Source organism: Pyrgilauda ruficollis, unplaced genomic scaffold (assembly GCF_017590135.1).
Source record: "Pyrgilauda ruficollis isolate IOZ18807 unplaced genomic scaffold, ASM1759013v1 scaffold170, whole genome shotgun sequence".
In the NCBI taxonomy this organism is placed as follows: Eukaryota; Metazoa; Chordata; class Aves; order Passeriformes; family Passeridae; genus Pyrgilauda; species Pyrgilauda ruficollis.
In genome coordinates, this window is record NW_024515876.1 from 108,219 (window position 1) to 130,638 (window position 22,420).

General features: G+C 44.0%; 1 protein-coding gene across 1 annotated transcript in view; it reads right to left on the reverse strand.

The window, feature by feature from the left end:
- LOXHD1 (lipoxygenase homology PLAT domains 1) overlaps window positions 1-22,420 on the reverse strand; it is a 121,674-nt gene that overhangs the window by 47,817 nt on the left and 51,437 nt on the right. Inside the window, exons 20-28 of the mRNA XM_041464129.1 lie at window positions 21,765-21,869; window positions 20,914-21,042; window positions 20,016-20,180; window positions 15,865-16,046; window positions 11,694-11,810; window positions 6,667-6,829; window positions 3,837-3,991; window positions 2,844-3,053; window positions 669-792 (exon numbers count right to left, since the gene is read on the reverse strand). Coding sequence (XP_041320063.1) covers window positions 669-792; window positions 2,844-3,053; window positions 3,837-3,991; window positions 6,667-6,829; window positions 11,694-11,810; window positions 15,865-16,046; window positions 20,016-20,180; window positions 20,914-21,042; window positions 21,765-21,869 — 1,350 coding nt within the window. The remainder of the gene's footprint in view (window positions 1-668; window positions 793-2,843; window positions 3,054-3,836; window positions 3,992-6,666; window positions 6,830-11,693; window positions 11,811-15,864; window positions 16,047-20,015; window positions 20,181-20,913; window positions 21,043-21,764; window positions 21,870-22,420) is intronic.

Genomic DNA, 22,420 nt, shown 5'->3' on the forward strand with positions numbered 1-22,420 from the left:
GACAGTAACTGTGATGCAGTTGCTGCTCAGTTAGTCAATAAAACACAGTATTATAATCACACATCTAAAATCTTAATTTAAAGCTAAAAGGCCTCATGTAGGAAATCAAAGAACTGTAGTTTCAATTTAGCTCTTAAGTCATTGTCCTGGAACACAGAAGTAGTCATAAAAAGAGTATATAAATCAGAGAATCATAGAAAAGCAAGGTTGGGAGGGTCCTTAAAGTTCATCTCATTCCAGCCCCCCTGCCATGGGCAGGGACACCCTCCACTAGACCCACAGGACAGCTGTTGTGATGCACACTACGTGTGGTAAGGAAAAAGAAACCTAACAAGTTCTAAAAATAAATCACATCTAAATTCAAATTAAATTATATTTCGTCTTGAAATACCATCTCAATTAAGTCAAACAAATAGTTTGGAAACACTGGATTTTCTGTGAACTTCATGACTTATCCCACTGCTGAGGTCAGAGAGCTGCAAGAAAAGCAGCAAACGCAGAAACACAAGCCTTGATCCAGCCTTTCCCAAAGAAGCCACAGCACAAGGAAAGAGAAATAATTGTTCTGCCTCTCCTCGCTCTTCAGCAGGATGAACGCAGCCTCTGCAGCACTGAAAGCCAAGAGCACACGGATGCATGCAACCAAACTCTCAGGCACGAGCACTCACGTGAGCCTTCCTCTGCTGCCTTGACCAAGCTGGATTTTTTGGGCTCCTTCAGGTGGGCACTGCTGTCCTGGCTGGACACGCTGAGAGAGGAGCCATCCAGGCTGTTCCGCTCGCCATCGTAGCTCTGGGTGGGGGATGTTTGGGAGAGTCATGAGGCTGAGTGCTCGTGGTGTCAGCTCTTCCCATGCACCTCCAAGAACATGAGGAGAAATGCCTCTAGTCCCACAGGTATCTTTTTGGTCAGTATAGCTGGGATAAATGTGACTTGTATTGTACTGGTGGTCTTTCATTTACTTCATTGGTAACCCTGGCAGGCCATTTTGGACGTGTGTTACGTTAAAAGAAAATATAATAGACATAAGAGTCTTGTGAGTTGTGACCTTTTCTGTGCTACCTGTCTGAAACTGTCTGAGATTGTCTGAAATTCAGCTCAATGGAGCAGTGCCAGAGCACACAGAATCATAGAAGGGACCTTAAAGCTCATCTCATTCTGACTCTTCATGGGCAGGGACACCTTCCACTGTCCCAGGTTGCTCCAGGCCCTGTCCAGCCTGGCCTTGGACACTTCCAGGAATCCAGGGGCAGCCACAGCTGCTCTGGGCACCCTGTGCCAGGGCCTGCCCACCTTCACAAGGAAAAATTTCTTTCTTAATATAAAATCTAAACCTACTCTCTTTCAATCTGAACCCATACCCCTTGTGTCCCATCACTCCAGGCCTTTTTAAATTGTCTCTCTCCATTTTTCTTAGCTCTCTTCAGGTACTGGAAAGTCACATTTAGGTCACCCCAAAGCTGCCTCTTCTCAGGCTGAACAGTCCTAGTTCCTCCAGCAGAGCTGCTCCATCCCTCTGATCACCTTGCTGCCTCCTCTGCACTGGCTGCAGCAGCTCCACGTCCTTGTGCTGCTGGAGCCAGGGCTGGGGCAGCTCTGCAGGTGGGCTCTCACCTGAGCCCAGGGCACAGGGGCAGAATCCCCCCTGCCCTGCTGCCCACGCTGGGGATCAGCCCAGGGCAGGGGGGTTCAGGCTGGGGCAGCTCCAGCTCTCACCCACAGCACCCCCAGCTCCTTCTCCCAGGGCTGCTCATTATGTACAGGTCAAATATCACAAGAGGCAGAGTACTGCAAACCTGAGTGATGTGAAACACTGGTTGTGTTTGAAGAGTTACTGACAGTGCATTTGGTGTCAGTGTCCAATAAATGTGAGGCTTCCGTCAAACAATAACTGTGAGGCAAATTTCAAATAATTATTTGACAGTGTGAGGCACACTGTCAAATAATTAAAAAAAAATTGAGTGATTAGATTTTCCTCATTATGAATTGATATAAGCAACAGGGTAAGGCTGTCCACAAGCACTGATAGGGCTGTGTGCTGCAGTTTTATGAGGCAGCATATGGCAACACTCATCCGTGGTGTAACTCCTCTTACATCCGCTCTGCTGCGTTCAGGATGAGTCCAGAACAATTCCATTGATGATCATTTTAGTGGTAACTGTCAATTAAAGTGTCTCTGTACTTTGCAAAGTGGACTCCTTAAATAAAATGAACTAATAATCAGCTGCTTTATTATGTCTCACTGTATAGAAGTAAGAGAAGTCTATTAATCTTGTTTGCTAATTTTAATTATAGCATGTACCTCGAATTCCAATTAGCTGCGCTAGGCTGATAAGCAATACAGAGTGTGCAAGTAGAAAGGACACTTCACTAAAAAACATTTGGCGCTTTGAGTGGTAGCAAAGAGACCTGGCTTTTATGTCAGGCAGTGGTGGAACACGGATCTGAAAAGAAATAAACACCCAGTCCAAATGAGGATGAAGTCAAAGGACCCAATACTGTGGTTGGGGGGCTTTGAAAAGTGGGACCCACTAATAACCTGCTCTATGGGCATAGCAAGAACAGCAGCAGGGAAATGCTGTGTATCAGCAAGGTAGTGAACTCTCATCTGAAGGGTTCTGCTTACACACCTTGATTTTTCTGCTGAAATTGCAAATTACAGAGCTAGTGATAATGGGCTGAGAGTGGCCTTACTTTCAGCTCTCTTCTGAAAACCAGAAATTCATTTTGGATAAGCCAAAACCTCTCTGAGTCCCTAATGAGCTGCCTTGGACTTCAACCAGATATTCAAGAGTTTTATTTTTATGAGTAGCAGTGGAATCTGCTTTGAGCCATAACTGTACCTGTTCATAAAGTGTCCGCTCTATCTTTTTGTCCTCTTTCTTTTTAGAGAGCCAGCGCTCACACAGGAAAACGAAGGACTCCTCTGTGGTTTCATCCAGGATCTCCACTTTTTCCAGAAACCAGTCAGGACTGAACATGCTATTGTCATGGCGAATCTTGATCTTGTATAAAATGCCAAGGTCCACAGCCTGTATCGTGAACGTGTCCTCCTGCAGGGTGTTCAAGAGCAGTGGATTCTGTTAACAAACTCTCAACAGATCACCCACTGGAAAAAGGCAAAAAAAGGGAGGCTACAGAACACACAGTTTAAATTCCATCTTGCTGGATGGCGTTTGGCTAAAAGCTTAGCAGAAGTCTATAGAGGCATATCTGTAGGCTAAAACTGTTCCTCAGGGAAATGTTTCAAAGCCTGCTTCTGCTAGGAGGGGAGTTGCAAGAAACACCAGTTTTTTTTACAACCAGTTAGAATATTGAAATCCTGGGAGATTTTAAAGTATATTTCCCTTTCTAATCCAGTTAGATTTGTATGAACAATCCAGATAAGTCAATCCTTGCCACCATTATATCCAAGTGGCCCATGGGATGACCACAGAACATCACTTTTTGTGTTACTTTCCCAGATACAGCTGAAGTTTAAGTCTCATCAATTTAACAAGTTTTCTGGTGAATTCCAACATGTACTGTGTACATGCAAGCCAGTTGCACAGGGACTGTGGGAATCTGCAGCTCACAGCTCAAGCCAGTTTCCATGACCAAGCTCATAATTTGTCCATCAGTGACTTCATAGGAACATCTGCCTGTTTGCTGCAGTGCCTGTCAGTTGTAATACCCAGCTGACAATCCATACAAAGCATTTTAAGAGGTAATGAATGTGGTAAATGGAATCAATCAATTCATCCCTCATAGGAAAACTCAGCCTATAAAGGCAGTCATTGACTTGACAGATTAAAGACTGAGAAACGGAAAGTGTCATTAACCCTTCACATTTGTACCTGTCCTCTTTCAAACTTGTTGAAGTTTGTTTCGGATTTGCTGAGTTTTCTCTCTCCCATGTCCCCCATGTCTCCATAGATATTTAGGAAGACATTAGCATCTGTCCCAGCACCGTAGATATCCCCAGTGAACACGCTGATCTTGTATGTGTGAACTGCAGAAAGAAACAGAGATGGTTTCTGGTTAGAGGAAATATTAAGGTCCTTGTTAGATACTGAATTTACCTAAGAAAATGTTCCCCAGGTTTTCTGCTCGTCACCTGTAGAGGTATTAAATCCCATATAGTTTTATTTTGAGAAAGACTGGAGAATCCCTGGGCTGACATTTGCTGACTTTCATTTTCTCCATCTAATCAATGCCTCTATGTTGCTTTGATCACACAGCTCACGGTTAAAAATGCAAAGAATCATTGTGGTCATTATGGGGTAGGAATTCGATAGAGGTGAGGGAACTCAGCACCTCTTCATACAGAGGCTTGAGGGACACAGATCTGAGAACAAGCCATTCATTTCTGTGAATCCTTAATACTCCATCTTCCATAAACAAAGACCGGAAATTCAGATGTGCAATTACTACAGGAGTTAATGGCATGTATCCCTACAAATTCCCTATACAGACAGAGAACAGGTTTCTGGGTCCTTTTGCTGAGAGAGTATTTAATTAAGGAAGGGCTGGAGCTGTGCTGTTTAAGTACCTTTTCTCTTTAGCTTTCTCAGTGATGAGACAATAAAACCTCATCTAGCCTTTAGTAATGTGCTTTGCTAAACCTGTTAAATACTCCTATTTTTATTTTGCTACTCTTCTCCCAATTATAGGGGGAAAACAAAGTTACTGAAAGCATCCTCTCCAGGAAAACAGTGAGGGTCTGTACAAGTCTCTGATTACCCTGGTGGCATATGAGCCATAGAGAATGCCTCCCTGCAAATCCCAGGGCAATGCAAATGAGCAAGAGGCATAAAGTCTTAGTTAGGATTCTGTGTACGTTAACAGTTTTGAAGAAAATTGCTATATTGTCGTTTTCTTCTTTCACAGTAAGACAGACCCTATTCTGCTTCGTCATCCATGAAAGATTTCCATTGATTTCTCAGAGAAATGGATCAGACTCATCACCTGAGAACATCCACCAGGACTGTGTGCAGTGCGGGATTTTCTGGTTTGCCTCCTCACATGTGTCCTACAGATTTACAGCTCCGTATTTGTGAGGCAGCTGCTACTTTAGTAATGAAGGAAGCAATGTATATTGTCTAATTAGTCAGTGCATCCCTCCTTGGCCTTTGCTTGCTAGTTCTAGAGACCCTGAGGACTAAAACACAGTGTATTATTTAAAAAAGATGACCCTCAGAATACCACGAGCTGATTTTCCATCAGTGTCGTTTACATCGTGTCGCTGCCCAAGATGTATGAGGACTCACAGACATGCAGAAGATTTAATCCTTGCCCCAGGTATTTCATCTCTAAAGCAGAAATTCCCAAACTTAGCTCTAGCTCCACACCAGAAGAAACTTTCAATAATCCAAACATTCTATTCCGTAGATCGTAAAACTTGTTTTAAGGCTTTGCCTTCAGAAGGAAAAGTGAGTCACCTAGGTTAATTAACAAATGGTAACTGATCCAAGGTAGAGCAACAGAAATTAACAAGTTAAGGAAAATGTCATGCAGGCTCCTAGATCTCATAGAACTGTTGAATCATCAATTTGTTTGGATTGGAAGAGACCTTTAAAGGCCACCTTGTCCAACCCACCTGCCATGGGTAGTGACACCCTCCACTAGACCAGGTTTATCAGAGCCTCATCCAACCTGAGCTCCAGGAATGGGTCATTCACCACTTCTCTGGGTCACCCTTGCCAGTTTTACCACTTAGTTATTGATTTTAAAATTGTCTTTGTCTCTGCAGGAAAAGAAATCTCCCATAAGCTACCAGGAAGGAGGACATCAGTCTTCCTTCCAGCAAGGCACCTCTTCTCTTGGCAATGGAAAACAATCCACAGTAATTCCACCCTGACAATGTTCTACAGTCAATGCAAGTCAGACTCTGAAAGAAAAGAAACAGTGAGAGAACTTATTTTCTCAGTTGAATCATCTTGTTTCCAGATACAAGGGCCAAGAATGAAATGGCAGCTGAATTCCTTTTGCTCTGCTCAGGATGAGGAAGTTCATGACCTCTCTCAAGGACATAATGAGCTCTGGGTGAGAAAAGGAGATTCTTTTTCTAGAGGAACAAGAGGTACAAGGAGCTAGCCATACAGAGAAGCAATGACTTGGGGGTGAAATTTCAGTTATTTTTCATCTGCTTCAGCTACCAGTAATGCCAAACACTGAACATCACCACTTTGTCAGATAAACTCAGAACTGAATCAGAATGTTTTCTCCTCCTGGGAGGTACCTTAATGAGGTGAAGGTGGCTGCAATGACCCAGGTTTTAAAGGTTATGCATGTGTACCCGAAGAGCAGCAGGCAAAACAACTTAGGAAGGAAAGAGGAGCATTAATTAGACACATAGGATAGGAATGGAAGAGGCAGAGTGCACAGGACAGGTGGGCAAATGAGCAAAGAGGTTAACACAGCCTGGAAGACAAGATGTAAGAATTTTGTTAGGCTTCAGAGGAGACATGGAAACTATGGGTGTGGAAGGGTGTCTGTGACAAGTTCTTAAAAGCCCAGAGGAAAATAATGATGTTATTGAACAGAAGTGTTCCAGGTGTGAGAGAGGCAGAGAGCAGGAAGGGAAAGAGAAGTGAACAGTTGTACCAGCATGACACTGAACCACACATCCAAATGTTTTCTTTCAAAAAATCAGACAAAGCATCCCTACTCCTAGGATTATATTACCTTCTAAAGGCTCTTCAACTTCTTCCTCTATCTGCTTGAGTGTCCCGTCCTTCAGGAGCTTTTCAGTAAAAATATCAGATGGCACCAGTTCTCTGACAGTCTCCCCATCATCTTCTGACTTTGCAAGCCATCTTTCACATGGAAATGTGACAGTTTCTGAGCCCTGGAGTAAACATGACAGAGAAAATGTATTCAAAACAACATGAACACAGATAGCATTTCCCTTTGAAAACACTCCAACATGCAGGCAAGGATTTTCAACTCATGTATGTGTGCACGAGTGTGTAGAGACAGACCTAAAATAGTACACAGAAATGTATTTCCTCCAGAAAGAGGACATCTGAGGGCTCTCAGAAGAAGCACTGAACATGCAGCAGAAAACAGGATTCCCAGTGGGTGTGTGAGAGTGGCTGCATGATCCAGCAGATCTCTGCCCTTCCCAGTATTAAAACTTGTAAATTCCTAACCAGGACTGCACCATTCCTGCTGAAGCTGTGCTTTACTGAGAGTCTGCAATTCCTCTTCAACCCTTGTTTTTGAAGCCAGTAGAGCTTTTTTTTTTCTTTTTCTTTTTTTTTTTTTAATTTTTTTTTTTTTCTTGAGCTCAATACTTCATGATTTCGCCTATAAACTCAAGTGACTCAAGCTGGGTTCCAGGCAATTCCCATACATGCAATAAGAGGAGAAAAATAACGATTTAATTTTTGATCTTTTGTTTTGACTTCACTTTGGTGGAAACAAGTATGATTTATATCATCAAACAGACAAAAACAATAGAACATGTGTTTTCCACTTGGTAAACAAAATTAATCCCAGACTGTTCATTAAGAACAGACTCCCATAAGGCCTCCAAGATGGTAAGATGCAGGCAGCTTTTCTACTGGGCACCCCAGGCTATGACTCCAAGAAGAGAGGAGCATGAGCCACCATGCAAGACACAGAGGCTACAAGTCTGAACGGAAGAAAAAAAATAAAAACCAAAAAGGAAGTTAGTTTTAATCTCACAGTAAATAAATACAGAAAAAAGGGTCATTTCTTCACTGACAAGCTCATAATTTATGTCTTACCCTTAAAAGGGATTTTCTGCTCTTTTCTGCATACAGTGTGGCATCACTTTCATATATAACATACCAAGGGATGTTAACAGAATTCCAGAGGGGTTTGGGCTGGAGGGGACCTTAAAGATCATCTTGTTCCAAGGCCCTTCCTATGGGCAGGGACACTTTCCACTATCCCAGGGTGCTCCAAGTACTGTCCAGCCTGGCCTTGGACACTGCCAGGGATCCAGGGACAGCCACAGCTGCTCTGAGAAACATGGGCCTCCCCACCCTCACAGTCAGGAATTTCTTTCTAATATCTAATACCCTGCCCTCTGTCAATTTGAAGCCATTCCCACTTGTCCTGTCCCTTTATTCCTTGTCCAAAATCCCTCTCCAGCTCTCTTGTAGACACTCTTTATGAATAATTTCCACCTTAATTACTCTGCTGTGATTACTTACCAAGCCAATACAGGGCCCTTTTTTCACTACTTTCTCTAGCCCTTCCTATGGGCAGGGACACTTTCCACTATCCCAGGGTGCTCCAAGTACTGTCCAGCCTGGCCTTGGACACTGCCAGGGATCCAGGGACAGCCACAGCTGCTCTGAGAAACATGGGCCTCCCCACCCTCACAGTCAGGAATTTCTTTCTAATATCTAATACCCTGCCCTCTGTCAATTTGAAGCCATTCCCACTTGTCCTGTCCCTTTATTCCTTGTCCAAAATCCCTCTCCAGCTCTCTTGTAGACACTCTTTATGAATAATTTCCACCTTAATTACTCTGCTGTGATTACTTACCAAGCCAATACAGGGCCCTTTTTTCACTACTTTCTCTATTTAAATATTAAATATTAATACATGGTAAGGGAAGGGAATAGATCTCACTGTAGCAATCTTGAGCACTGCTGTGACTGTGTATTACAGCCTGGAAGTGCAGATCCTGCCCTCCCTGACACCATCACTGGGGAGGAGCAGTTTGTGCCCCCAGGAGCAGATGAGCACTGTGATCACAGCCAGCCTGGAATGAGCAGGTCACAGTGTCACCACCCAAAGATCTCAGGGAAGCTGGCTTGTGGGAGCAGAGCCCCTCCAAGGGGCTTTTGTGACTGTGTGTTTTGAGTCTGCAGCAGAATCACACTTTGGGTACGCACAGCCCAAATCTTCTGCTGTTAATGAAACACCACTTCTCCTCCCCTCTGCTGCTCCCCGCAGCGCTGCTGTTTAACCCCAGACAGAGATGTTTAACTCCAGGAGGAGGTTTGGAGCATGGCATATGAAATGGTGTCAAAGAAAACCGGCAGCACTTCAGGTGATTTCACATCTTTTGCTTTCAAGTGTTATTTGTGCTATACAAGCAGAATACAGCACCTAATAATTCCTGCCTCCTCGTTTCTGCGCTGGCTGTCTGACCACTTAACCTGTATTATCTCACTGTACGCCGAGCTGATGAGCAGTGCTTATCTCCACACCTGCAGACTGGGAAGAGAGGGCTTACCAGAACGATGCTTCAGTGCTGAAACTCTCTCCTCCTGATAGAGATCCCACTTCAGTCACATTTCTCACTAAAGCTTTCAACAGTTCCTGAACATTCATACTGCTGCCTGTACGGGCCATTGATGCAAACACTGTTTATTTGGTAACAAGATATCTAGGGACTGGAGTGACAGCACAGTGGGGGCATAATGTGCACTTACTGCAAGAGTTAATTGTCTCATTATTGATAATCACCATGCCATTGCCACGGATTTTATTGGGGTTTCCCTGCTAGTGCTTGTATTAATATTTAAGTGATGTAAAATGCCCTGGTTTATATTACCAACAGTAAAATCCTCTTGCAGCCCTGAACAGAATTTGTTAGAGTCTGAGTCTGGACCTAAGCTAGAAGCAGGGTATGATACTGTGCTAAAAGTCAGTGCTTTTCCCTTCTCCAAGTTGTAACAAATGAAATATAATTATCAAATATAATTGGCATTCCAAGACAGTTTTTTTCAGCACGCAACAATCCTAGTTTCCTACCCAAGTGCTTTCAATTTAATCTGAAAAGTTACTGACCTCATTTTTCTTTTGCAGCTCTACAGATACATCTAGACACGTCTTAGCAGTCTAATCAGGTAGCAGAGCTTTTAGAAGCACTGGCAGCATATTGCTATCCTGTGGCAGGTCATAATATCCTGCGGCTGATCAGCAGCATCATGCAGTGCTCTGCTTTCTTCTTTTTTTCCCATGCCATAATCAAAAGATCAGCAGAACTGTAAATCTCTCCATTCCCAAGTCGTTCAGGGCTTTCCTCCCTTCCTCCACCCTCAAGTTCCTCCCCACCTGCCCTTCAAAGCTGCTGCAATGACTGGGGAAGGGGTGCAGCCCCAAGACCCTCTCTTGGCAAACTGAGGAGCACCCAAGACAGAGCTCTCAGGCATTTCCCAAAGTGTAGAAAGAGGCAGCCCAGGAATCTCTTTTCCCATTGTTTTCCACATGTTGGGTGCTCCCCTCTTTGTCTTCTCCAGCTTGTGACCACCAACAATATCTCTGAAAACACTGTGTACCTGTACATTAACCTAAGGAAGCTAGGCAAGGGTTAGGCATTACACTGAGAGTCTGATAATGTCAGATTGTCAAAAAGGTGATAAAGAGGAGCAATTCGAGGGTATTGGCTTGTGAAGAAGCTTGATCAGGAGGATGGAAATGGGAGAAGAGGGATCTTCTCACTCTGCACAACTCCCTGACAGGAGGTTGGAGCCAGGTGGAGGTCGGGCTCTGCTCCCAGGGAACAAGGGACTGGAGAAGAGGAAACAGCCTCAAGGTGCACCAGGGATTAGGTGCACTTTGGGAAAAATTTATTCCCAGAGAGGGTTGTCCAGCCCTGGGAGAGCTGCCCAGGGCAGTAGAGAAGTCTCCATTCCATTCCAACATGCAGGCAAGGATGTTAAACTCATGTATGTGTGCGCGAGTGTGTAGAGGCAGACCTAAAAAGAGGCAGACCTTAAAGCTGTGTGGATGTGGCACTTGGGGACATGGGTCAGTGGTGGCCTTGGCAGTACTGGGGGAATGGTTGGACTCAATGGTCTTGGAGTTCTTTTTCAACCTAAATGATTCCAGAAACGATTCTATGGTGAGGAGGGTTCAAGGAAGAAGACCTGTGAGTTGATTGCATAGCAAAGAGAATTAAACATAACATGTAAATTTTGGAGAAGGAAGCAAGATGAGAAGTGAGCTCACCACCACTGAACAAGCTGTTTTAGATCTTGGTATTAGAAGTCACCTGAGGAGTGGGCAGACCTGGGGGGAGATAAAAGCTGACATCCCTTTGGAATAAGGGGAAAGAATCCAGGTCTTCTGCAATGCAGCTACTTCTCCAATTCTGAACTGGCCCTGAAGAGGTGATTTTCTTTTGAACTTCCCCACAGCCAGATTCATCCGAGTTGCTATAGCCAGCATCTGAAAGCAGGGCTGAGGGACACTTTCTTACATGGACAGGATCAAGGTGACCAACTTGACTGTACTGCATTAGTCTTGTTCATATGAACAGCAAAAAATCCTATCATCTAACTCGACTTGTTAACATGATTCAGGGATTTGCACTGAGAGGCATTTTACTTGCCTTAATTGTGCTGGCTCCTTGTATTTTTTCTTCCAGGATTAAGGCACTGACAAAATTGTTTCTTGTCCGTGTTTGGCAACAATAGTTTTTTATTTTAAAATAGTACACCCACTTTCCACTCCCTTCCCTGTGATCCCTCAAAACAGAAGTACACATGAGAACACGAAGCTTTAGAAAAAGTAATTATTGCAGAGCCTTATCATCAACATTTGAAGAACAAAACATGATAGCACACGTTTGTTGTCCCCAGATCCCCAGGCTCCAGCGAGTTTAGTGCGCATTGCTCCTCAGGGAGCCGTTTTTCACTGTTAATCACATTTTGTACACAGAAGATGCAATCTGGGAGAGGGAAGTGGCGGCTCCTGGGGATGTGCTGGGATTCACAGCCTACCTTCCCGTTTGGCAGCAGCCTCCGGATCGTCACACGGTCCAAGTGCCACCCCGAGTTCAGCCCTCCGCCCTTGTGTCCTATGCGGATCTTTTCAATGATGTCACCAACGTCCTCCAGCTACAGAAAAACAAACAAACAAACAAACAAGCACCAGAACCGAACAAACAGAACCCCCAAACATTTTTTAAAAAGGGAAATATTACAGCCTGAACACCTGGTGGCTTTTGAGGCGCCGCTTCTCTACCTTATTTCATATATTTCCAGGCTGTTTGATGCCCCAGGGGAGAAAATATTAGTGTTGATATATTGTAGAATCATAAAATAAAATCCTAGAATGGTTTTGGTTCAAAGGGACCGTAAAGATCAGTCAGTTCCACCTTCCTGCCATGGGCAGGGATGCCTTTCACTAGACCAGGAGCTCCAAGCCCTGTCCTTGGGCACCTCCAGGGATGGAGCAACCACAGCTTCTCTGGATAACCTATGCCAGGGCTTCATCACCCTCACAGGGCAGAATTTCTTCCCAATATCCCATCTAACCCTGCCTTCTGGCAGTTTAATATCATTGCCCCTTGATCTGTCACTATCTGCCTATGTAAAAAGTCTCCCACCCTCTGTTTTATAAGACCCTGGAGGCCCTGGCAGGGGCTCTGAGGTGTCCCTGGAGCCTTCTCTTGTGCAGGGGAACAGCCCCAGCTGGACCAGGCTGGCTCCAGAGCAGAGGGGCTCCAGCCCTGGCAGCATCTCCGTGCCTCCTCTGGAACTATGCCCTAATTTGCATTTTGGCTAAAAGCTTTCCCTGGACTTCTGCCCCAAAATGGAGAGAACCTTTCTCTGCACAAGTTACACACCATATGAGAAAGGTCTGGTTGCACAGCAGCAATCCTTCATCTCAGGCTTCTCTGCATGAGTGGGAATGAAGACAATTGCTTGGAAATTTTCCCTGTACTTGGCACTGGTGAGGCAGCACCTCAAGTGCTGTGTCCAGTTCTGGATTCCTCAATTCAACAAGGACACTGAGGGGCTGGAGCGTGTCCAGGGCAGGGAACGGGGCTGGGAAGGGGCTGGAGCCCCAGGAGAGGCTGAGGGAGCTGGGAAGGGGCTGAGCCTGGAGAAAAGGAGGCTCAGGGGGGACCTTGTGGCTCTGCACAGCTCCTGCCAGGAGGGGACAGCCGGGGGAGTCGGGCTGTGCTCCCAGGGAACAGGGGCAGGAGGAGAGGGAACAGTCCTAGGCTGTGGGGAGGTTTAGTTTGGACATTAGGAAGAAATTTGTCACAGAAAGGATGATTAGACATTGAAGTGGGCCGCCCAGGGATGTTGTATAGCCACTGTCCCTGAAGGTACTAAAGGCATGACTGGATGTGGCCCTCAGTGCTCTGGTGTGGTGACAAGGTGAGGATCAGCCACAGGCTAGACTTGATGATCTCAGAAGTCTTCTCCAACCTAATTGATTCTGTGATTCTATGAAACTGCAATGCAGGTGCATCTTAAACTGCTTTTTATAAATCACTTTCTTTTTTAAGCACTGTGTGCACTCTCCTAATACTGGAAGAATAACTTTGAGGTTAAAGTGCTATACAAACAGCCTGGCATTTTATATTATCTCTCCTCTTCTGCCAGAGAATCCCTACGCCACTCTGAGAAAGCCAAGAGGATGACTGTCTTATGAAGTTGCTACAGGGTTTTTATACCTCACCTTATTAACTGAGTAATTTGTTACTAGTGTATTGCTTTTAATTCACTTCTCTTTCAAAGGCTTGAACAGGAAAAATTGAAATTTGCTCCTAAATATTAGCTTTTGGTTATTCTGGTGCAAACTTTTGTATAACTGGCCTTCAAACACCTAAGGGTGGCTTCAAACCTTTGCGTGTAGAACACTGAGCTGTCCTTCTGTCCCTGGGGCCTCAGAGTCTGATTTTCTTGGAGAGAAAGTGCAGCATATCCATTTGCATCACTGGAGACTACTCCCTTCTCTCCCCAGCCATAGAGAAACAAAGACAGCAGTAGTTTTAGAAGGCTCCATAGGTCAGTAGGTCTGCACTACCCAAGGAATCCACGCTCTGAACAAGCTGGGCTTGACTCCACCAGCCCTGCTCTGACTTTAGACAGCATAAGATTCACCACAAAATAATTAAACCATCCAAATTCATTTCTAAAACTCACACACGTGCACACAAGTATAGATTAGGGAAAAATTATTTTTCCTCTTTTGTCCTGCCCAAATAGTCATCTTTCAATGAGAATTTTAATCAACTTGTAGCAATAAAATGATGCTTGAGCAGTCAAGATCCATGTTAAAGAAGAAGTGGGCTTTACCCTGCTCTAGGCATCTCCAGCAAATCATCACTTGGAAGCACAGCTGAGAGCAGTCTCTAATCTTTCATGCCTCTTTTGCAAAATACAAAATGATAGAGGGAGGTAAAACCAAAAAGCAAACAGACAATTCCCAGTTTGTGTTTTCTGAAACCCCCCAAATTGTTTTCAAGGTCTGTTGAACTCCAAATTATGGCTCTACACAAGCAGGTGAAAGAAAAATATATTTTGCTTTGTTCTCATCTCCTGCAGAAAGAGGAACTGGTGAAGTGAGAATGAAGTTTGGGGACAGGTTAATATGATGTTATAAATCGGTAGAATACACTGCATTTTCTCTCACTTAATCTAAGAAAAGCACTGATGTTTCAGATTCCACCAAAATTGAAATAAATCTTATGTAATAAAGACTTAACTAGAACACTTGGTTTAAGATTTATACCTGTGGATTAATGCAACCTCTACTATGAAAAATTGTGTGGCTACTCCACAAAAATAAGTCTTATTCTTTGTTTTAAAAGAATCACACTGGGGATTTATTTTATGATTCATGACATATAACAACAATGTGGGCTGCAAGTATTTTAACAATTGGTTTAAAATTTCCCTTCAATTACAAAAACAAAGCAGACTCAGAGAGAAGCTGTAAGATTCTCTATGAAGTCAGTGTTGGTGTTGCAGCCAGGAAGAAGGGAAGGGAAGGGCATGGAGCAGAACCAACAGGATAAGCCAGAGCAGGTCTGCCTGTATTTTTTGCCTCTTACAAATTCTCAGCAACAGGAATATACTGTGAATAGGAATTGCTTAATACTGTGCATGTAAATGAGCTCACTCTTTGATGTGCACTGGTTTACTATTTGCATACAGTTGTGCAAACACTTCAGGAAATACTTGGTAAGATCTTTCAGACAGTTAGCCCGGGTATTCAAAAATCACATTGTCTACAGCAAATAAATGGTTTCTCTGCCTGAGGATACAGAAGAAAAAGCATTATGCTTCTAAGTATTGCAGACTTGTAAACTATCACAGAACACCCTGAGCTGGAAGGGACCCACAAGGATCAGACTTCAGCTCCTGCACAGACCCCCAACAATCCTACCCTGGGCACCCCTGGGAGCATTGGCCAAACACTCCTGGAGCTTTGCAGCCTGGGGACCGTGACCATTCCCTGGGGAGCTAGAACTTTTCCCTGACACCAAACTTAAACCTGCCTTTCCTGCTGTTTTCTCAATCCTGTCTGCCCATGAGAGTGCAGAGATCAGTGTCTGCCCCTCCTCTTGCCCTCACAAGGATGCTGAAGACCACAGTGAAGTCTCCCCTCAGTCTCCTCTTCTCCAGCTGAACAGACCCAGTGCCCTCAGCTGCTCCTCACAGCTTCCCCTCAAGGCCCATCACCATCCCTGTGGCTTTCTTTAGATGCTCTCTAACAGTTCAATGTCTTTTTTTTTTATGTTGTGGCACCCAGAAGTGCCCTCAGCACTCGAGGTGAGGCTGCCCCAGCCCAGAGCAGAGCAGCAGTGAGTGAGCTGGGTGAGACCAGTGAGGAGCAGAGCAGAGGTGACACATCCTGGTCAGGATTTCCACTCTCACTGTCATTTTGGAAACGACCTCTGGCCCTTCCCCAGCCTGGAAACTCATCCTTGATGCCAACGAGGTGAGGAGGAGGGAGGGCCAGGGGCTGACATGGCCTTCCTCATTTTGTGACATCCCACACCTTTCCAAGACTCATCTCAGGCCATTATTAAACTAACTTTCTGTTGATTAGATAAATTTGATGGTTTCACAGTACAAGAATAGAGAGGACTGAGGGTGTCTATTCCTGACCACTGCATGCTCCCCAATGCTCCCCATGCTTTGATCTTACCTCCACGATGAACTGATTCACTGAATTCCTTTCAAAATACATCCTTTGCTCTCTCTTGTTGAGGCACAGGGATTTTTGCTGAGTGCAAATCCCATCACTTCCATAAAGAACAATGAAGACATCTGCATCCGTGCCAGCTCCAAAAATATCACTGGTGTACACTGTGATCTCGTAAGGAACAACTGGTTTAGGAAATGACAGAAAACAGAAACAAGCCAAAAGGAATTAGGAGCCAGCATAGCAATGCCCCTAAGAAAAAAATTAATTAATGAAACAAAAAATGAGTTATAAATCTCAGCAGTGAAAGAGGAGAGGGTAGCAATCACTTGTGGCCAGTTAAATTATCAAGTTGGTCAGTCCTATGAGAATCCAAAAGAATTTCCTTTCATAGGGAAATTCCTTTTCTTTATAAGGAAAATTGACCTTGATATGAGCTGATGTAATGAATTTTTAGGTTAATTGTATGACATACATATACTTGCCATCCAAAGTTACTGAAACAAGTTTATTTCAACAGCTCAACAGTTAAAGCAAAATATGAATTTGCAAATTTTTTAACATTTAGGAAGATGGATGAAGTTAAGACAACTACAGGCAGTGTAAAATATTCAAAATAGTCTTATTGATAAAAAAGTCCTAATATTTCCATCACTAAACAGATACAAAAATCCATCATAAGGAAGTTAATAATTCCTCTGTTCAACTTTTCACTTGGCACCACCTCCCCTGAAACACTGAGGCAAACAGGTTAAATTACAACTCAGAACCATTGAGAATGCAGAACAGTAATGTTCAGGACCATAAATACTCCCCTATTCTTTTCCTGTGGTTTCTCCAGAATGTCCCATGACCCCAGAATCTGATGCCTCCTTTTGTTCTATTCTATCTTCACAGCTTCTCAGTCCTGAGTCCTGCTGGAGTATGACTCAGACTTGCTCAGGAATAAGGCTGACCCAGGAATGTGGGAACAGGAGCCCTGTTCCTGGCTCTGCTATGGATTTGCTGAATATACCCTCAGTTTTCAAGGTGAGATGGTGTTTAGCTCACAGAGTAAGAAACAAAGGTTTAGGTGCATGCTCATCAGACAAGTGTATGCATTTTCAGATGTAAGCAATAAAGTCAGTAAAGTGAAGAAACACTTAATCAAGGAAAAAGGGCATTTTCATTTGGATTAGCTGAATCACTCCCCATATCCAACCTCTGAATGACCAAATGACCATGATGGCAATTCAGACACTCCACTGTCATGAGCACATGTGATGTCAGGTGTGCCATCTGGCAAACTGCAACCTGTCCCAAACTCCTTTAAATCCTTTCTGAAATCAAAACACCTGGTAAAACTTGGGCAGCACTGAACAGCTCTGCAGGGACCTCTCCTGCCTCAGGAGGACACTTTCCCTCAGTCCCACTACCCATGAGCACAGCCTCCAACACCAGGATTCTGCCACGGCCACGATATGCTCCTGACCATTCTTCTCCCATGGATCCCTAAAAAACTTCCATCCTTTCCCATCCCTCACTACAATCTTGTCAGCTGCTCGTCATTCTCACCCTCCTACCCTGGCACATCTTCAGTAGTTTTTGATCTTTACATTACAGCAGCTTTCACTGTGTTTCAGACTCAGCATCTTGGTTAGGGTAGGGAAAAGTCTCCCAGCACCACCTCTATTACTGTTGGAGTAACTCTGATTACCCATATAAGAGACTAATCATTCATTAAAAGCTCAGACTCTCTAAATGCAGCTCTCAGGAGGCCACAGATGAAGTTTTCTTCTGCAGAGAGTCAGCCTGGAGATACTCAATATTCTTCCTGCTCAACCCAGTGAAATCTGCTCTGCTGTGCTGCAAGTAAACTGGAATAGTTTCTCCAGAATGTAAGAAGAGGGGGAAAAAAAAATCGTGAATACCAAAAATCACACACTATGCATTATGAATTAAAAATTATGCTCTCTGCTGAAGGCTGTAGCACTTGCTTTTGTTGCTTGAATATTAACATCAGCTTAGAACTGAATCAGCAAAGCAGCGCCCTAACAAGGTCACCAACAGCACAACTTTCAGCTGTCAGATGCCCATTTCATTTACATGGCACTTTTAAAGCTGTATCCCCACAGGGATGATTTTAATTGGACTGTGGATGACATGTTTTCATTGTGAAACAATTCTGGCACGAGTCATCATAAAACAAATCAAGCCAGTTTAGTTACCTCTGGCAAACTGAAACCCACAGGTTAATTGCTAGGAAACCAGAATGGAGTAAACAGCGCAGTGGGGATGTTTCAAATGGTGAAAAAGCCTAAGCTGACAGTGGGCCTGGTGCAAAATGTTTGCCAGAGAGGCCTGACTGCTTCCAAAGGCTGGATGTGGACTGCTGACAAAAATCAGGATAACACGAACTATGTGCTCAAAAGCACAGCATGCCAGAAGCTCCTGCATCATTAAAATATTCGGTATTAATAAATTATATAGTGAACATCTGCATCAAAATATATACTGATTGGGATAACATGGAAAAAAAAAAAAAAACCAGGAGAGAAGCATGTATTGAGTCTCTGGGTTATATTCACTCTTCTAAAAGTCATCACCGCATCTATTAATCAGTTTATTTTTTCAGACACAAAGACATGGAATACTGCATCCAGCTCTGGGGTGCCCAGCTTAAGGAGGACGTGGAGCTGCTGCAGCCAGTGCAGAGGAGGCACGGAGATTCAGTTCTGTGAATTTACCTTTTCTTCCATTGGACTGACAGAAATGCAGAAGGGAGCAAAGAGAATCCTTTCTTCTGCTCCAGAGAGTTTGGATAAAGAAGGTTAGGCGTGAGAAATGAAAATACCTTGGTTGAAGAATGGGTGAAGCACAAAGACATGACAATGGCAGCCCCTCAGAGAAGGAATTATTTCAGCTTACAGTCTGCAGGGTACAGGGATCTGAACATGGGAGAGACCCTCAACATGAACCTCTGTCTTCATAATAAAAAAGGAGGCAAAACAGCTGATGGCCTTCCATGTGGTTATTCCCATAACTACTTGTGAAGAAGGAAACTGAGGCAGAGAAGGGGAGTTTGAGCAGCTCTAAGTTTTGATATCTAAATAAAGAACTGCAGGCAATAAGGCTTTTGATACCTTCAGTGCATACCCTGGGCATAAGATGAGAGAGGAGACAACCTTAGCGCGAAATCTTTTAGCTCTTCTTACGAATGACCAGGGAAGAACCTGTCAGGAAATCAACTCCAAGGTGTCAGACCTCGTCCCTCATCATCGTGGCATCCAACCCTCTGTGAGGAAAAGGCAGTTCTGACAGTACCCTAACGCTGAGCAAAATTCATCAATCACTTGAAATGGAGCAGATCGGAGAGGGACAAGTCAAATACAGTCCCAGAGCTGTACTCTTCACACTGTCAAAGATGCTTAAGAAAGGGGAACAATGAGAAGGAAGAGAGCTACAAAGTAAGCAAAATATTTCATTTATTTCAAGAAAGCCACGGCATCTGATCCTCAGTATTCTGCAAACAGGAAAAGAAGTTTCCAGAACTAAAGAGTTTGAGTTGCCATAGCAGACTTGAGCTCGTACTCAGAAGGAGATGCGTAGGGGTAATGTTTACCCAAAACGTTAATTTGGAGGGGTGTGAAGAGTAAGGAAAAATTGGGGAACACTAAAAGAGGCAGCCTGGTGCAACGCTTCTAGAAAAGCCCCACACTAAAGGAACTCTGGAAGAGGGTCTTTCAGCAAGAGATGGGTGTGCAATGCCAAAAGCACTGGAAGAACTAAGACTTGGAAGCAAGACCAGAGTGTCTGCTTTGGCACCAAAAATGGCAATATTAGAATGGAGCAAGATCAAAGGGAAGCTGGAGACAAGAAAGACAGCTTGGAATGAGCAGAGGACTTGGAGGGGATGGGAAAATAGGAAGAAAAAGACAATCATCCACATCCACATGGCTTCTAATGATTCTCTGATTTGGCAAACGCAGTGAATGTTAATCTAGAGCACCCAGTGGAACTTTCTTGTAGTAATTTGAATAGCTGGCATGTGATCTACTTTTAAATTTCCCAAAGCCAGTTCAAGGGAGAGGTGAAACCTATAAAACTGCATGATATGGTGAGATTTTATCTTCTGTAATGATGGGTGTATCCTGCGGAAATGGCATTCTGCTCACATGGGATGTACTCTATTGTCTGCAGATCTGCAGGGAAGATAATTCTCTCAACGGCTCCGTCATCCTCCGATTTATCCAGCCAGCGGCCACAGGGAAACTTGAGGCACTGTCCCAGGGATGGGGCATCAATCTCCACCCATTCCAGAAACCAGCCAGTTGAATTACCTGTGGTGGAAAGATAACAGTGAATAACCCACGAAGCCTTTGCAGACAACAGCAAATGAATCACTGCATGCCAGACCTCCGAGAAATAAATCTTTCTGTCTTTTGCCAAAGGGAATGTAGAATATATGGCGTAAAGATCACTGGATGCAATTGCCCAGGACTGAGGTAAAATGCTTCACATTTCTATAAGTGTCAGGCTAAAGATGTGCGCGTGGAAATGCTAATTACTGCATCACTTTTATCAATTGGCCTCTGTAATAATAAAGAGCAGTTATCAACAAACCTGTCATTTAATGACCCATAGGGGAAGAGATCGATGCATAGCTCCACTGCTTCCCTTGTTTATAGCAGATACACAGAAATCTGTCTAAAAAGTAGCCCAGACTTGATGAGCAAAATACCACCAAAAACTTGATAAAGAAGTGAAGCAAGCCTATGGGTCCCATGCAATAAAAACAAATATGTGAAATCTCTCTAAAGATGTGGCTGCAGAACTATAAAGACTCTTGCAGAGGGAGAGGATGCAGAGCTATATCCAAGCTGGCACCACTGAGCTCCTAATATCACATGGCAATGGAATCATCATCAAAGATAGTAGCAGCAGTAGCCAAAGTGACAGCAAGGATCTGTCACCAAAAGATAAATTACGTTTGGGGTCTTGGAGGCAGGTTATTTTATACAGCAACACACCCAGTGCACTAGAAACACTGCATTACAGAGCAGATTATCTTACCTTTATTGTCATGGCCTATCTTGATTTTTTTCAGGTCTCCAATGTCCACAGACTCCACTGTAAACTCATCTACCTTCCCACGCTCAAATTTGTTCTTGTTAATCTTTGAGGCCTTTAGGCTGACTATCCCTGTTGTGGCGATGCAAAAGGACATTGTTCAGCATGTGAAACAAATCCTCTGGGAATGTCAACAGTGGAACGAGGGAAGTGGCTAAAATGCAAAAATTGGCTTTTCATCTCAAGATCTGAGCTTTGTCCCTCCCTCTGAGCCCAAGTCTGTATCAACACCCAAAATATACAGAATTCCTCCCTTGAATGATCCTCTGGCAGTGCAACAGGGACGATGTTGTCGTGCTGTGCTCGCAGCTAAAGAAATCAGGGTTACCCATCAGTTCCCTGTCACTCTCACAGGCATCCCAGCCACTGCACACACAGCTCAGCTGCTTCCAAGAGGATTTGCTCATCAGCTGATTAAATACTTCTGGGCCACTCAAAGAGGCAGAGGAGGGTTGGGTTTCAGGAGCATGCTGATTCATTGCTGAGGAAAGCAAATCATCCAGTGCATTCACTGCTCAATAATGTAGTCCCAGTCAACTGTGCTGTTTCTATAATTGAAATTAAAACCTTTAGACCAGCAGCTGGTGCAAATCAGCATCGCAAAGCTTGGCAGTGATTTACAGCAGCTGGTGCTGTGCTCTAAGTTACCACGATGTGTGCACCGACTGCGAGAACATGAAGTCGCACTTAAAGGAGTGAGAAATGGGTACTGGGGAAATGAAAAGAAACCATGACCTGTCTTTTCAGGTGTCAAACAGGGTGTTGCTTTCCTTTTCCATCATTTGAAGCCATACCTGTATCGTCTTTACTTCCGTAGAGTGTGATGAAAACGTTGGCATCTGTCCCAGCATTCTTCTTGTCCCCCGTTTTCACTTTCACTGTGTATGTCGTGGATTTAGCTGCCAGATAAAATATCTTAATTTAAGAGTGTGACGTCCAACCAGGAGCTAACTCTACTCTTTCTTGCATAAATGTGTGCTTGGTTTGAGTTTTGTTTTGACTGATCACAGACATGCTGTAATCTCCAATTCCTGTCCTATGCTCTGGTAGCTCTTGAGGTGAGCTGGGTTATCTGGTTCCAGAATCTTCTACTGCTCCAATCACTCACCACATTGCCTGCATATCTACAGATAAGAAATGTGCTCAGGCCTTCCCATTTGCTTCCTGGGAACCTCTAACCCTCCTCAAAGCTGCCTCTGACTGCAATATTTCATTTAAAAAATCCATATACACCCCCCACCCTTTATCTCATTGGCATCAAATAATACACGTGCATATAACACCAGAAAGTCTGTACACTGACATATGCAGTTCGTATTCACAAACACACCTTTCAGAACAGCATCAGTAGGGATGTTTCTACTGCACCATCATCTATAAAGTGCAGTAAACTCATAAAAAAATCTCATGGAACAGTCTAATGTGGTCTTCACACAGGTGCTATAACCTC